General features: G+C 40.6%; 1 protein-coding gene across 1 annotated transcript in view; it reads left to right on the top strand.

The window, feature by feature from the left end:
* LRGUK (leucine rich repeats and guanylate kinase domain containing) overlaps positions 1 to 14,738 on the top strand; it is a 114,936-nt gene that overhangs the window by 94,358 nt on the left and 5,840 nt on the right. The window contains exons 17-19 of the mRNA XM_027574795.2: positions 2,230 to 2,318; positions 4,176 to 4,298; positions 10,507 to 10,658. Of these exons, the coding sequence (XP_027430596.1) occupies positions 2,230 to 2,318; positions 4,176 to 4,298; positions 10,507 to 10,658 (364 nt within the window). The remainder of the gene's footprint in view (positions 1 to 2,229; positions 2,319 to 4,175; positions 4,299 to 10,506; positions 10,659 to 14,738) is intronic.

The raw sequence follows: 14,738 nt of genomic DNA on the forward strand, positions 1-14,738 counted from the left end.
CCATGGGTCAGTTTTGGAACTTACTGTGGACCCCTTATTCTTACCCACTATTGGGGTAGGAACAGGCTCCCCTGGACTCCGGCTGTGGTGCCCAGTCGTGCTGCTTTCTTCCCAGTGAATACTTTTTAACTGTTTTGAGGTTCTCCTGTTCTCAGGTGTTTCAGTTCCCCTGTTGCTTCCTTTGTCTTCCTCTTGCATAGGCACTGGTACCATGTGGTGGTGTTGCTACTATCACCTGTATTTTGGCATTTGAAGGGATTTCTCTTCTGATTTGGGGTTTAAGGGGAATCTCTTCACCTAGTTTTCTTGCTGATGTTTTGGTATGTTTTTTATTTTGCCATGTGCTTGCTCTAACTATTTTTGTGTGGGAATTCTGAAAGATCCAGGCTATACTTCCACTATTACTGTCATATCCTTCCAGTCATGATATAATTGAAGTTGAGGATCAATATAGAAAAAAATAAAGATGGTATAAAGTAAAATCACAATAGAGAATATATGTACTGCCATTGAGTAATTGAGGAAAAATAATAATACATTAACCTGGGAGTGGATAGGACAGCAGAGTTCGTCCATATATAGTAATTTTGTAGTAATATGAAACAATTTAAGTGGGAGATGATAGTGCAAGGACTATGGGGTTATTTAAACAGTTTTAAATGGTGAAATTTAAATAGAGTTTCTTTCTTCATTTCTTGTCCCATTACAGATGCCATCCCTCCAGCCCAACAGATATTTTCTCCTTGTCCTGCTTAGACAGAATCACAGAGCTAATGGCCAGGGACACCGTCAAATGGTCTTGATGACCAAACGGACACCCGAGAGCCTGTGTTCCATGAGTTTGCATGTTAACTCTCATGTGTCATGGTGTCTAAGGAACACTTTCAAAAGCATGACCCAGAATTTCTCAAGCTAGCAACCGTTGACAGCAAATTCTATTCCAGATCATGAAGAATGGTAGACATTATTCACACTTTATATTATCTCCCCAAATATATACTGTTGTACATTAAAGATATAGATTGAGCACCCACTTCATGCTCAGGTGTGTGTATGCTGTGTACAGGGAAACATAGGAGTGACCAAAGGGACTTCTGGTCTCTGGGGAGTGACTTGTTTCCCAGGGGTGTTCACTGGGCCAACCTTGGCATCACTCCTGCAGATTAATTTCTGTGATGCAAAAATGTTTTTTAGAATCACATCAACTTACCCCTTAAAAATTGATTCTTGAAAAATTCCCCCAAAACACACACAGCCACTTGAAACTATGGTAGCCCCCAAGGCTAGAACAAGTGGTTAGCCCAGAGTTATATGGGCTCACAACCGTAGGTTTGGTGTGTATTCTTCCTCTAGTGTACTTGTTTGCTGTCATTTCTTGTGTGATTTTAACTAAATATCAACTCATAGACGAACCTGGTCGTCACATTAAAATCAAAAGAGGCTTATTTTAGATTCAGTTACTGCAAGCAAAGATTGCTGTTTAAATAAATGTTATTATAAATCCCTTTATACTTTAGTCTTTTATGTAAAACAAATAAGCAACTTGCTGATTTCTTTTCTGTAAATTGAGAATTTTATACATCAGCTTTGCTTAAAGTGAGGAAATCCAGCACTTGGATGGTTGCTAAACAGATCACACTCCATTACATAATCCATATATAGACACACATTATACTATTTATAAAACAGCATGTGCTATCTTTTTTTTCTCTTTTTAAATCCCCTTTTGCCACCAGATTATAAACCTTTTGAAGGCGGTGATTATGTCTTTTATGTCTCTCTTTTCCCATCAAATGTTTACTAAGTATATAGTGATGGTGACATGCTGGTGAAATGTGGGAGATATTTCAGGGTGGTACTGAAACGTTGGATATAATCAATCAGTTGACTACTCTGCGTGCAAAGATCTGGGAAGACAAAAAGACAATAATAATATATATCCTTGAGAGATAATCTCATTGGAAAGATTAAAAAAAACATATAAACATTGACAAGGAATTGCCACATTATTTAGATGTCAAATGAAGTTGATATATTGTGTTCTTTGTAAAAATATTTAATTTTTTTTTCTTTCCACTGAACCAATACCAGTTGTTTTTTAGTCCTTTTCCCCGTTTTTCTTTCCACATATTTGACAATCTCTAGTAACAATATATTGATTACAGCTACTTTCACCATCTGACATATTTTTAACATGAGTATAATTTTCTGATCATATTCCTTGCCTAGGAAAGAGAATCTATAGAGAGACAATATGAGACAGCCCGGCAGGCCCTGATGGGAAAGATACCTCCTCATCATACACTCCTGTTCCAAAGGTAGTGATATATCACATTTATTTATACCTGATTGATTTAGATTGATTCTCTAGTATCCAGATATACCAAATGAATCATCAACGTGAACAGAGGCCTCTGTACTAAAGTGGACCCAGTGATTCAGTAGTAAACCTAGTTCTAGAAGTTTTATTTTCCTTTCATTTATATATACTTTAAAAAGACATAATGTGTTCAAAGCTCTTAGAAACTGATGGCTTTTTTTTTTTCATTCTATAAAGAATGGTATTTCTGGTGAAATTTGAATATATATATCAGCCTTCTCCAAGGCTGTTCATGACGGAAGGTTCATTATATCCTATTGTATATCTTGCTCTTGTCCATCATGACTCTCAAAACAATAGTAATTATGTGTAAAGTCATTTGTTTAAAGCCTCCTTTCCATATTAAACTGTATATTCCATGAGGGTGGGAATCATTGTATCCTTATTAGCCTATGAATTCTCTATTCTTAATATGAAAGGTTTTACTTAGTTCTTCTGCATAGTAAAGGCTTCATGATGTTAGTGGCTGTAATTACTGTACTATTAATTTTTACATATCAAGAGTCACATTTAGGCTTTAATATTTACTCAAAATGAATAACTAGGTCACAGGATAGCTATAGAATGCTTGCATTTTATTTTATCATTAATGTTATAGGCTTTGATATTCTGAATTCTCTTTCCTGTGTCACATTTTAGAAAATTTGAGTAATAAAGTGAAGTCTCTGTTTTCAGAAAGTTAGGAAGAGCATGACAAGACCTTAATTATAGCATTTTTAAAAGCTTTTTAGAGTGCAGTGATTCAAGGAAGCAGAATAAAGAAGCCATTTAAATTTTTTTTCAATTTCAGTTCTTTTTATTGTCTGTAATTTTAAGCTATCTGTTGAAAATCTTCATCCAATATAAATGAAACCAAGTTTTGTCACTTTGTTACATATCCAAAAAAGTGTGATGAATTTTCTCCATATTGATAGGCTATCTTTGGATAGTCTGATTCAAAAGATAGGCTGTGTGGCATACACAGAGTTCTACTGAAGGGCCAGGAAGGTAATGACCAGGAGATAGGCAATGTCTTCCAGAGCAGCAAAGCTGGGGTCTGTGTGACCTCCGACCAGCAGCAGAGCCATGCTTATTAAAACGCTGGGGACAGAGAACCGAAGCAGTTTTAAATATGAACTCCAAATGGGTCATACCAGGACAGATAGATGCTTCGAATTTGCATGCATTTATATGCAGTTGGGCTACTTTGCACACAGCAACTCTATTTAGCAAGTCTGAGGTGAATAGCAACAGGATTTTTTCACTAAAAATGGTTAATGATTCTTCCAAGTCACTCTGGGGAAACAGGCTAGTAGAGATGAAAAAAGAATATTTTACACTGGAGTTCAGTTGAGAGTATAATATTAGAATTTTTAGAAATATTTTATTCTGGTATCATTTCAAAGCACTGGATTAGAAACAAAATTCGAAAATATCTATTTCGATTTTTATAGCAGTGGATACATTGCTGACTCACATAACAAATGGACTAGAGTTTCTAATAGAATACGTAGAATACATACTAATCGGTAGGAAGATAATTTGCCTATATTAGTGACTTAATGGATAAGGAAGATTCAAAACAATACAAATTCACCTAACCTACAAATTAGAATGTAATAATGCTAGTGTTTTAAGACAAGCTCGGGGGTAAATGTTGAGTGGATATATTATATTATTCCAAATAGATTTTATTGGCATTTACATTTATGTGGGTATATCAGTCAGTATTTAGGTATTATGTGTGTGTATGCTTGGTATCATTACAAAATTCTTTGTTTTTTTTGTTTGTTTGTTTGTTTTTTTCTGATTTCAGGGGTCTGGTGCCAGCACCTATTATCAATGGTCTACATTATTTTACAGCTTTAGAACTACAGAAAAGTTCTGAGCTTTGTGAAGATTATTTTAAAGCTCCCATTGGACCGTATTCTGAGAAGAGGTGAGTTGAGTTTTGTCGAATAAAATCAGTTATTTTCTGCTGATTAGCTAAGATCACAGCACTCCTCCCTAAGCTTCAGAGAAATCTTAAAACTGGGGAGCAGGGCCCCACCTTCCACCATGGACTTTGAAGGAAGTAGATCCTGGCCCTCCAGGGAAGACACAGGCATATATCTTGGGTTCATCCAATTGAAAGCTTCTCTCTGGGATTTTGAATCTTGAGGGAGTGACACAAAGATGCAAGGGCAGTTAGAGATCCATCAAGACATTGGCAATGGAAGATCAAGAATCCATTGTGGAGGGCAAGCAGTGATGATCTACCTATCTCTTCCGGTATTGAGACCTGGCTGTGTTCTTGGCACCTAGCTTACCTTGGTTCCTGCCCAGTTTTTAGGTCTGATTCTTCAGTTTTTCATTAGTCTATAAACTACATGAAAGCTTTTCAGCAACTCCTTTTTAGGTACTAAAATGAGCCAGATTTGGTGTTTGTAATTTGCAATTAACATCTCTGACTAGTATAGCTCTGTGTTTCTAAATGTTTACCAGCTGGTGTCTAATATACAAAAGGGCATTTCAGGGTTCCAGTGCTTAATATATCAAAGTGTAGTTCAAAAGCTGAGTAGGTGTTAAACTGAAGACCACATATAGACCACAGCTGACACTCCACCACTGATTTTAGTGCTTGGCCTTTGCAGGCACTCTACTACATTCTGTTCCTGCTTCTGCTGTGTTTACTTCTACAATTGACCATCTCTCCATACATAGGTCTTGAATCCAAATTTCCCAAGCAAAGATCTGGCTGGTTGGGTCAATCACCATCTACTAGGGGTGCCGCTCTTGAATAGGGATCTGTAGCTAGAGCCCTCATAGGAAGCAGGCTGGTCTATGGATTGGTTGCAACTATATCAAGCACCCATCCTTTATCTGATTATCTGTGGCCAGACCAATGACAGAGAACCAAGTAGAGAATTCTTCAGAAGGGGTCGTGGGGGTTTGGCAGAGTCTCTGCAGTATCTGAATCCATGGCAACATAATAGACAGGAAATGGGACTGGAATGAAGTGCACTAGAATATTATTAACAGGGGAGATTTCTTTAGAAATATCAGTTATTTTTATTTTCTTCTTTATTCTTTTTTTGTAACTTCTAAATTGTCTTTACAGGATATATATTTTATTTTTATATACTAAAAAAACTAAGAATCCATGATGGTTTGATGAAATATTTGATAAATGGAAAAAATTGGCCCTTTAGATACAATTAAGTTTTCACATCACTCTACATGTTAAAACAAATGTTAAAGTTATAAGGCGTTAAATACAATCAGTGTCTATGATATAATAATAAGTATGGAGATTGAGATACATATGTATAGCCAGTGTAATTAGGTTTAAAAATATTCATGTGTATGTATAGAAAAAAATACTGAAGATACACCAAAATAGAATCAGTTATTATCGTGTAGTGATGAGATTATGACCAATTTTTATTTCTTTGTTCTTCTCCCATATTTTCAATGGTGAACATTTAATAATTTTTGAAGTATTAATGTCACTTTAAAAAGTTATCTTAAAGGTCTGCCACAGCAAAGGGATATTTTTTGATGGCATGTGTCATAAGAATGACAGTTTAAAAAATGAGTGTTTTCCTTTACTTCTGAGTTTTATTGCTGTAGCACTTGGATTTCTTCCCATAAACTTGATGATGAAAAATAACCTTGTCTTCTAAGGGGTTCCTTCAAGCCTACCATTTCACTAGCTACTAGAGGCCCTAGTATTCTAATTAGTATTGATATTCAATACTAATTGAAGGGAGAAGGATAGACACATTCCGACCATAACAGAGAGTTAATATGCTTAACAGGCCACACTGGGCTTATACATCATCTGTCCCCACAGTGAAAAGGGGGGGGTCAGACCTACCCTCAAGTTTGACCATTCGCTGGTGGTAACATATGTGTGTCTTTCAACTCTACCACCTTTTTACATCTGTCTTTCAAAGCATTTTCATTTAATACTTTCTTTGATAGAAAGGAAAAAGTAATTGTTGAGAGACAGACATTGTTCTGTGATTCCCGTCCCACCTTTTTTTGGTGTGTGCTTTAAATGAAGACCTACTGTCTTTTTCAAAAATAAGAGACCAGAACATGCGTTATGGGTTGAGTTGTGCCCCTCCCATCCCCGCCCCACCCCCTGCCAAATTCCCCTGCTGGAGTCCTGGCCCCTCAGAATGTGACCTTATTTGGAAACAAGGTTGTTGCAGATGTAATTAGTTAAGATAAGGTCATACTGGAGTAAGGTAGTAAGGTAGACCCCTAAACCAATATGATTGGTGTCCACATAAAATGGGGAAATTTGGACACAGGCCCACGCACCGGAAGAGGCCTGGGGCGATGTAGAAACCAAGGAGCCCTAGACCGCCAGCAAACCGCCAGAAGCTAGAGGGGAGGCCTAAAACAGCTGCTCTGCCCCAGCCTTCCGGAGTAACCAGACCTGCTGACACCTTGATCTCGGACTTAGAGACTCTAAGACCGTGAGACATTAAATTTCAGCCACTCAGTTCACAGTACTTGGCTACACCAAACCTAACAAACTAATATGTATTAAAAGTCCAGTGACATTTTTCTTGCTATTTTCTTTCTGTGCTCCCTTCAACATACCATCTTGGTATTACTTTAGAGATTTAGCCATAAGATCTATGGATTGTTGTGTTTTTTTTTTATTAAAAGAAGGAAGAAAACTTTATGCTTCTATAGTTTGGAATAAAAGGTCTAGCCCATAAAACATAAATGCATCCAACGTTGTATTTAGCAGAACAAGATTCAGTCTAGTATACTCTGGAGAGAAGCTCCCAAGCAGGATTACTAATGTTACTTGTCCACTGCAAGAGGAAAGAGCTATTCAGTCACTGAGAAATCCAGAAGTTGGCAGTATTGGTCTCAGTTCTTTAGGAAGTACTTCTTAGACAAGCTCAATTACCTTATGTGGGAGCAAGAGGTTGGAAAACAAAGTCTTCTAGTATCATGGTATTCTACCTGAAGGGGGGCTAGTATTCTGTGAAGGGATTCCAAAAATTGTTGTCTGACAAAAAGAGACAAACCCAAGAACTCTGTCCAACCTGGTAAGAGGGATCCCCTCCTTCCAATGAGCAATTCAGTTTTTCTATCTGTTGATAACAAGTACTCAAAGCTGCTTCTCTCTTTTTTTTTTAAGATTATTTATTTATTTATTTGAGAGAGAGAGAGAGAGAGAGAGAGAATGCACAAGCAGGGCACAGGGGAGAGGCAGAGGGAGAAGCAGGCACAGACTCCCCACTGAGCAGGGAGCCCAAGGCAGGGCTTGATCCCAGGACGCTGGGATCATGACCTGAGCCAAAGGCAGATGCTGAACCAATTGAACCACCCAGGTGTCCCTACAAGTACTCAAAACGTCTAAGCAGAACCCTAGCTGCAGGGAGATTGCTCAATCCTGGACTGTCTCTGCCTGGGAATGCTGGTGCCATCGAGCCCTAGTTGTAGTTGGTAGGTTGAGCAGAAGGCAGGTGTCCATGCCCAGTGTGGGAGCTTTCCAGGAGAGCTGATTTTGGATTCCAGCCATGGACTACCACCCACGAACTGCAGCTTCTGCTTGCCATTCAGACATAACCCAGACAGCATGAGTGTCCTCACATTGGACGTGTCCCCTCAGTATGCCTACATCACCCACTACATTTCCTCCTGGGTCAAGGACAAGCCCAGATAGATAATTGGACTGTGTTTCCTAGTAATAGGGCCTTGAACTCCTGGGGACACCTCATTAAAACTTGCTTCTACCCTTTTCATCTCTGCTACAGTCATAATATCATCTTGGTAGACAGAGACACCCTCATTAAGTGACAAGCTTTATCCTGAATAGACCCGATTTGCATCAGCCTTTTCTACTGCAAAGATATGAACTTAAGTTAAATGCGGAGTGTGAACAAGTGGAGGTCAATCTGAATTTGACATTTGATCCCAGAAATGTACTTCTGTGCTGAAATAGTAGTCATCGTGCTGGAACTACAGGGAAGAAAGTGTAGTCACTTTCAACCGCCAGGTCCTGCAGTAAACAATTACCTCTTAATTTTCAATATTTTAAATTAATCTTTGGCTAAATCATGAAAAGACAACACTCTGACAACAAAACTTACTATAATTAACACTGGCAGTGAAAAGTAGAGCTCTAATGACAAAGTTGAGGAGGTAGAGGTGGAAAGTCAACATGCATCATCTGTTGTTGATGGAACAAGAAACGCAGGATTGAAATACGATACACGAAGGTGTAGATCTGACAGATGGAGGAACTGAAAACAGTGATAGGGCTCTTGCGGGGAGGAAGAACAGGGGGAGTGTTATTAAGTGAGCTGAATCCTTTCTGATAATAGCAGATATTCATATCTACCAAAGATCGACTGAAAACTGGTAAGTCAATAAAAGCCAGTAATATATTATTTACAAATAAGATTATTGTCAGAATATCTAAGAACAAGACGTGGTTAAAAATGGTTGACCGTCGGGGCGCCTGGGTGGCTCAGATCGTTAAGCATCTGCCTTCGGCTCAGGTCATGATCCCAGGGTCCTGGGATCGAGCCCCACATCGGGCTCCTGGCTCAGTGAGGAGCCTGCTTCTCCCTCTCCCTCTGCCTCTCACCCTGGCTGATGCTTTCTCTCTCTCTCTCTCTCTCTGTGTGTCTCTGTGTCTCAAATGAATAAATAAAATCTTTAAAAAAATGGTTGACTCTCAGGAGAGTACAAGTGGTGTTGGGAGAGGTAGGGCTCGGGTTGCTGCTTTTTATTATAAGCTCTTCTGCATAATAGAATTTAGTTTTAATTATATATATAGACGGTTAACCCTTGAACAACACAGACTGGAACTGCATGGGTCCATTTATAGACGGGTTATTTGCAGTAGTGTACTGATGTACCATAAATGTATTTTCTCTTCCTTGTGATTTTCTTAATAGCCTTTACTCTATGTTCCTTTATTGTAAGAGTAAGAATACAGTATCTAATACATACAACATACAAGATATGTGTTAATCAACTTATGTTGATTGAATCAACTTATATATACCGATATTTGTTATCGGTAAGGCTTCCAGCCAACAATAAGCCGTGAGTAGTTAAGGTTTTGTGGAGTCAAAAGTTACGTGTGGATTTTTGACTGCAGGGAGGGTCAGCACCCCTAACCCTCCCTCACATGGTTCAAGGGTCAACCCCAGTAAGTTGCTTAAAATATTAATGAAATGTTTTTGGAGAAATAAGAAAAATCACAGAGGGAAAGGTGAGTACATTTTGACTAGATAAACATCTTCAGTTTCTCTAGGTCCAAAACAAATGTAAAAGGAAAAACAGCAGGCTATTTAAAATGTAACAAAAGAGTCAAAGTTCAATATATAAAGAGTTCACACAAATTGATAGAGCAAACAGGAAGATAGATCCCCCAAAGGTAAATGAGGAAAAGACAGTTTACAAATGACAGGAGAAAAGCTAATTAATAAATGAATAAACTTAAAGATTAAGAAATAATGTTGAATCTTGCTGTGAACAAAGCAACAAAGCCCAATTACTTCACAGTGCTCTGCAGGTTGAGCCTCTCCCCTCCCGTCCATGAAGCTGCGCCACCCCCCGGGAGCTCCAAAGCCAAGAAGCAAGTGAATCCCAAAGGAGAGTAACCTGGTGGCAGGAAGTGCACTGGGCCAAACACAGGGATGTTGGGCACGCTAATCACACCCGAACCTTATCCTAAAAGGGGAATAAAATCACAGTCCCCAAAACTTGCATTAGGTTTGCCCAGTGTGTGGTCCTAATACATTTTCGTATCCTCTGTCCTTGAAATAGCAGGAGAGGCCATATGTAAATTGCACTCGATTTCTAAAGTCCTGGGCATTAGTACCTGTGCCTTACTCATCTTGCGTACGCTCCAGTATCCATCACGATGCTTTGCCCTTAGCAGGCGCTCAGCTATGTCTTGTCGGGTGGAGGAGAGGTTTATGCTAATATGTACAGCTTTTACTATGCCCGGTGCTCTGTAAGTCCTGCCGCAGGTACCGCTGAACGCTTGAGCTCAACAGAGACGGGCACAGGCCACTGACAAGGCTCCAGAAAGGTGACCCAGTGCAGTCACAGGTGTAGATCGTGTGGCGCTCGGTAGCTTGTCATCTCAACGGGATCATGCACTTTTCATTTTTCAGCGGTGAGGATTCCCACCTTATCAAGAACTATTCTACAGTATTTCATTCTTATCCATGGTCAAAAGAAATGGCTTTTCAGCCTCCAGAGGGCAGCGTCTATTCCCGCCCGGGATCAGGAGTAAGTGATAGTGAGGCCGATCAGGCCATAAAAGGTATGTGTCATTTTACATACGTTTCTCATATAAATATTAATATCATAATTATATCTATTTCCCACTATTTCCTGATTTTTTTTTTTTAATGAAGTGAGTGTTTTAAGTGAGACTCTCTCCTCTGAGGTAGGGTGGGTTTTTTTGTCTCCCATTGCTTAGAGATGAGAAATGAGTTCAGAAAGGTCGGGAATGTGCCCAAGGTCACTTACTTAGGCCACTTAGAATGGGCTTAGAATAGGCTTCTGTTTTGCCCACTGAGCCACTCTGCCGGCAGGGGTCTTCCCAGGTTGCGGGCACGTGCTCTCTGCAGGAGGTCTTTGAGGACTTGGGCTCCATTCAGTGAGGGTGAAGAGAAGCCGGGAAGGTTTCCAATTGCTGGCCCATCTTCTGCCCTGGGAGTCTGGCCAAATCCCGTTGGTTTTAGATTTAAAGGCTCTGGCCCAGCCTAGCCACGTCAACCCCTTCATGCCCCTTGCTCCTCTACACACAGGTGAATGCATATCTCCAGGCCCCGACCAGAGGGGCATTGCATTTTTGTCTCTGGACACACTAGCGGTGTTCACAAATGACAGCAAGTAAAGACCTTGGACAGTGTTGGGGAGACTGAAGGGCTAGAGGTAAAGGGAGAGAGAACGGGAGAAAGTAACCCGGTGTTGGGATAGAAGGTGGGGCTCTGTGAGCAATGGAAAGAACAATAAGGAACTTGGAGGACTCCGTAGGACCTGCAGGCTAACAGGGAGCTGCCACTGATAGCCTGGGTAGGTGGTGAAGTTCTGCCTGAGCCCAGAAGGGAGGTGAGGAACCCCGCCTTAGGGTGACCGAGGGAACCAGAAAGAGAATAAAGACTTGTTAGTTTGCCAGGGACGAGGAGACACGGTGGTTGGCACGTCCAGAAGGCAGGGTTCCTAAACAGGCAGCGTCTCACCAGCTCGAGGGTGGAGGCCTCTCTCTCCAGCTGTGCTTACGTTCAGGACAGCCAGCCAGGATAAGGTGTTTTCAAGCATTTTACATGTGACAGTGGACACAGACGGTAAGGATTAGAGTCCCAAGACCAAAGTTCTAGGAAGTCATCCCAGATTCTGAAATAGACACTTTGTTGTCATCTCACCAGTTGTGGGGAGTGTTCTAGGAACCCCTTAAAGACTGCGACCTGCCACTTAGGAGCCTGAGGACAAAACTCCAGGAGCCCTGGACCAAATTGTCACCAAGGCCCTCCATGGTTCTGGTGTCCCATAGGACAGTGTTTCCAGGCCTTTCCCATCTTATTTTCTGTCCTCTTGTACCTTTCCTTCAGTGGGACTTAGAGTCAAAAACTGCATTCCAGACAGTCTGACCAGAGTGGAAGTGGGCTGTTACCTGTGAAAAGAGCACTGTATTCAAAATCAGAAGACCAGGTTCTAGCTCCGTTTCTACTTTTGTCTGACTGCACAGTGTTGGGCAAATCAGATCATGTCTGAGCCTTGAGAATGATATCTGTCCTACAGTAATATAGCAACATCCTATACCACCATATATTACATTATAACACACATGTGTATATATGTATGTAATATATATAATATACATGTATATATAATATGTATATATATGATGTGTATATATGTATAATATGTATATATAATATGTATATAATATATATTATATATTATAATATACATGTATATATACATGTATATTATAATATATAATAATCTAGAACCAACAAGATGGGGTGTGGTGTAAGAAAGAAAGAAGTCAGGTGCTAGATACCTACTTGGTATTATAAATTTGTATACACATAAGCAGAAGATGGTGGTAGTTTTCTGCAGGGATGGTTTCTAGAGATTTATTTTGTTCCTTTGAATGAGCCATGTTTTCCTGTTTCTTTATGTGCCATGTGATGTTTTGACATCACGTTTGAAAAAGCAGCCACCGCTCCAAGTGTGCAGGCCGCCCCAGGTCTTGTCCAGAGCCCAGGGTCAGTCCAGTGTGAAGGCTTAGGGTCTTTCCAGTCCTTTTCTGGGCATGTACTTTTCCTGGACCTATGCGTATGCTTTTTTCCGCTTCCCCAGCATACACAGCCGCTTTTTGAAGTCTTTACTTCCCTAATAGTCTTACCCTAGCTTCTTCTTGGGACTTTATGAAGGTGTCCTTTTGTCCTCTTCAATTAGTAATGTCTTGCCCCAGGCGTGCGTAGCTCTGGGTCTTCACTAGCCTCGCCCGCTTCTTCCCGCAGCTTCAGCTGGGTGGGATCCCAGCCGAGTCACTCGTGGCCCTCTGAAACCCGAGTTCGGGGACACAGAGACCCATCAGGCAGCCCCCAGGCAGCTCAGCACAGTGCTCTACTCTCTCTGGTTGGCAAAAAACCCTGAAATTTCCTCCTGTTTTTAATGTCGCTTTTTCTTGATTGGGCATTCTCTTGGTTGCTAGGGCTTTTTCACTGAGCTCCTACAAGGTTGTTTCAGTTAGTCTCACTGTTCAGTGTTTGCACAGGGGAGCAAGGGCCTGGAGCTTCCCAGTCTGCTGTCTCGCCGGTGTCTCTCAGGGGTGGTTTTCTTAACAATAGGTCCCACGACTGGCTCCGGGTCAGTTAAGCTCACCTGTCTTTTGCACACGAACTGCCAAACCAGATTTCCATCATCTAACACATAGGTACTTGATTTTCTTCTTATGTGAGAGCAGCTTTTATTTTCTTCTTTTTATTATTTTGGTTTCAGCCCCACATTCTAGTTTAATTCGATCATTTGGGGTGTTGGTTCATCCTCCATATTTACAGTTTTATAAGTTTCTGTAAAACAAGCAAGCATGCTACCTATGCCTTTGTCGTAGTCTCTGCCAACAATAGGATCCAGGACTTGGCCAAGAGTAGTGTCCTGTGACAAGTCTTCAGAGACTCAGTTCCAAGGAGAGCCTACTTGCCATGTGATTTCTACTCACATCTCTCTAGTGTCCTTATGTGAGAAGCTTTGATACGTGCCTTGCAGAAATCAAGACAAGACTGTATCAGTGGTGCTTTCTAACTCAGGTCAGCATTTACTGTGAAGGGCTAGACCCTTTTGCAATGACTCAACCCTCCCACTTGTGGTGTGAGAACAGCCATAGACAATATGTAAATTAACTGCCATAGCCTGGGTACCAGTAACTTTATTTACTGAAACACACTGCACACCAGATTTGGCCTATGCGCTATACATTTGTTGACCCCTGCCCAAATAAAATGGAAATTAAGTTAATTTGAAATAATTAATTTGACATAATTTGCAAACTCCTTCCAACACTTGTCACTCACTATGGTGTTTTATGAATGCGCAAACCATTTCTTTCACAAACTTGAATTTGCTAAGGTTTGAAGTCAAGTGCACTAGTTTGTAAATCTTTGTTCCCATGTTCCCATGTTTCCCTTTGTTCTGCATGTTCCAAGCAGTGTTATTTGTCTCCCGTACTTTTCTTGCTGTCAGTGAGCTCTCCAAGACCAAGCTCTGAAAGCACTTCCATAGTTTACTCCAGCACCCTGGGATAGAGTGTGCCTGGGTGTGGAAACTTGAACTGATTTAGAAAGGAGGCCTACTCTTCCACTGTCTTCTTTCTTCTTCAGGGCCTTCCTTCTTTTAAGATGTTTTTGTTACCCTTTCCAGTTTGAAAAACATCTCCATGGTAGGGGGAAAAAAAGAAGCACCAGCAGCAGCAAACAAGGAGGAGCTCTTCGTTTTCTTCTCTCTCTCTCTCTCTCTCTTTTTTTTTTTTTTTGGTCCTCTGTTAACATAGTATCATCTCATGGAATGTGCCCTTTTTGCTCTGATTATACCTTAAAAAGGCCCATTTCCCTTCATGATTCAGATTGCTTCTGTTTGCCTGATAGATGGAGTCTTCCTAATCTTATGGTATGGGTCACTCCATTTTTTCTTATTCTCTGTAGAATCCTCTGCCTCACTTTCTCAATCCCTGCTACACTGCTTCTCCCCAGGGAGAATGTGGCTTCCTCTGTGGCCACTCTGTGCTCTACCTTCAGTCTCTCTCTTTCAAACTCTTCTTGCTGCCCATAGTCCCCAATGGAGCCTTATGGTACATCCTTGGTGTCTTCATCCTTGGTGAACAGACCAA

This window comes from Zalophus californianus, chromosome 12 (genome assembly GCF_009762305.2).
Source record: "Zalophus californianus isolate mZalCal1 chromosome 12, mZalCal1.pri.v2, whole genome shotgun sequence".
In the NCBI taxonomy this organism is placed as follows: Eukaryota; Metazoa; Chordata; class Mammalia; order Carnivora; family Otariidae; genus Zalophus; species Zalophus californianus.